The 1,990-nt window shown below is 54.4% G+C and overlaps 1 protein-coding gene across 1 annotated transcript in view; it reads right to left on the minus strand.

Annotated features, from left to right (window-relative positions):
- Window positions 1-1,780, minus strand: part of LOC104542255 (indoleamine 2,3-dioxygenase 2-like) — a gene marked incomplete at its 5' end in the record, with an annotated part of 8,834 nt that extends 7,054 nt beyond the window's left edge. The window contains 5 exons of the mRNA XM_010186497.1: window positions 32-243; window positions 929-1,033; window positions 1,119-1,195; window positions 1,536-1,608; window positions 1,719-1,780. Of these exons, the coding sequence (XP_010184799.1) occupies window positions 32-243; window positions 929-1,033; window positions 1,119-1,195; window positions 1,536-1,608; window positions 1,719-1,780 (529 nt within the window). The remainder of the gene's footprint in view (window positions 1-31; window positions 244-928; window positions 1,034-1,118; window positions 1,196-1,535; window positions 1,609-1,718) is intronic.
- Window positions 1,781-1,990: the final 210 nt, after the last annotated feature.

Raw genomic sequence — 1,990 nt, forward strand, 5'->3', positions numbered from 1 at the left:
AGAGAGCAGCGCCACCGCACACACGCGTTACCTGCCCCGAGACCCCTCCCCGCGCCCACCTCGGGCGCCCCGCGGTCGCACTGCTCGCTGCGCTCCACCACGCCATTGCCACAGATGGGCCCCCTGCGGTACGAGGGCTCGCGGGGCGCGGGGGCAAGGACGGGGCAGTCCCGGCGCTGCTTCAGGAAGGCTTCGAAGTCGCGGGCGCTGCAGCTGCTGAAGGCTTTGGCCCCACTGACAAAGCTACAACAAAGCAATTGCCCATTTATGCCGCGGCTCTCTAAAACCCCTGTGCAACTCACGGGCTGGATCAGATGCAGGCACAGTGGTCCCCCGGGTGTCTTTCAGTTCTCTTGCATTATTACGAGAGATCAAGAAGCATTCAGAAATATCTTGCTTTTGAAATGAGAAGTGTCCACTTTTCAAGTCAAATCCCCGCTTTCTACTTTATCGCTCCTGCAGTAAGAATAGCTGTGTTTGTTTCTCACGTTTCAAGTCCCTTTAGGCCACTGCTCTGGACATGCTATTGCAAAGTAAATTCCACATGCAATCACTTCCCAAAACTCGATTCAAACCAGGCAGCGCTGACACCACGGGCAGAAGTGCCGGAGCAGCACACTCTCTCCTGTTTAAAGTGAGTACGACGACTGCTTCTCGAAAATATTCACTATCTCAAACACTGCATTTTTTACGGCTGAGATAATAAAATGGAAGGCAAAAACATCCCAGGACTCCTAGTAATTAAAACAAATTTGGACTTTAACTCCTATTTGCTCACTGGCTATTCTTTTTTCAGCACTAACAAAGTCAAATCTGAAGTGAGTTGTTTTTCCTTGAAGTTATTAGGTTGACTGTTCTCTTAATGTTGTAATCTACACATATACACCATTACATCTATGTATATACCTATACACACACAGAGATATACCTATATATGCTCCCGTCGCTCAGGCGATACACGACGTGCTCGAAGGCAGGGGAGTACCCCAGGGGCTCGATGCCGTAGCTGACGTTCTCGAACTGCAGCAAACCCCTGCCCAGGTGATGGCACCGGCTGTTGGTCACCGCCTCGGGGACGCAGCCCCGGGCCCACAGCGCGGGGAGGTGTCGGTTCGTACCTGAGCCCCGCGCAGGCGCTGAGGGTCACTGCGGAGCCGGGGAAGCCTTCGATGTGTCCCCGGTAGTGGCAGCCTCCCTGTGTCACGACAGGGGACAAGGAGACCCTCGGTGGTAGCCCCAGCAGACGCTGGCACAAGGGTTTTGTGGACAAATCAAATCCCAGTGTGAGGATGAGGCATCCTCGTGGTAAGGAGCCACCCTGCCCTGTGACAAGTGACAGTGCTGGCTGCAGGGACTTTTCTCCTGGTCCCTCCATAAGAAACAGCAGTCACAGCCAGGATTATAAACTTTGACCTGAGCAAACTCAGCAGCTCGAAAAACCTCCACAAACGCCCCTGCAGTAACGGTGACAGCCCCAAACACCGAGCATCGCGGCCGTCCCCGAACACCACCACCACCGGGCAGGACAGCGGTACCTCGACATGGGGCAGGGTAGAGTGCAAGGAGCCCTTCCTGCTGTACGTGTAAATCCTGAAATCGTCCTGAAATCTAGAACACAAAACCAACAAAATCCTCTGAAAATGCTCCGAAATGGTTTTACCCAGAGTTTCTTGAGCTTATTCCAGGTCCTGGACGAGGCAACGCCAGGGTCAACTCACTGCAGCTGCAGGCGGATGGTGTACGGCCTCCCCTCTACGGTGATGGCGTAGGACACCGCATCCTTGTGGGTGCGAGAAAGCATAAAAATGGAGAATTAGGAACACAAGCTCTGGAGAAACGTGCTCTGAGGGCAAACCTACAACCACAAACCCTGAGGGCACGCACAAGAGCTCAGCAGAGCACGGCCCCCATCCCCAGCACAGACAGGACGGGGTTTCCCAAAACCATCCCCCTCCCAGTTACCCCTCGGCCGCTCCCATCGCATCCCTGT

This window comes from Mesitornis unicolor, unplaced genomic scaffold, assembly GCF_000695765.1.
Source record: "Mesitornis unicolor isolate BGI_N332 unplaced genomic scaffold, ASM69576v1 scaffold26806, whole genome shotgun sequence".
Lineage (NCBI taxonomy): Eukaryota > Metazoa > Chordata > Aves > Mesitornithiformes > Mesitornithidae > Mesitornis > Mesitornis unicolor.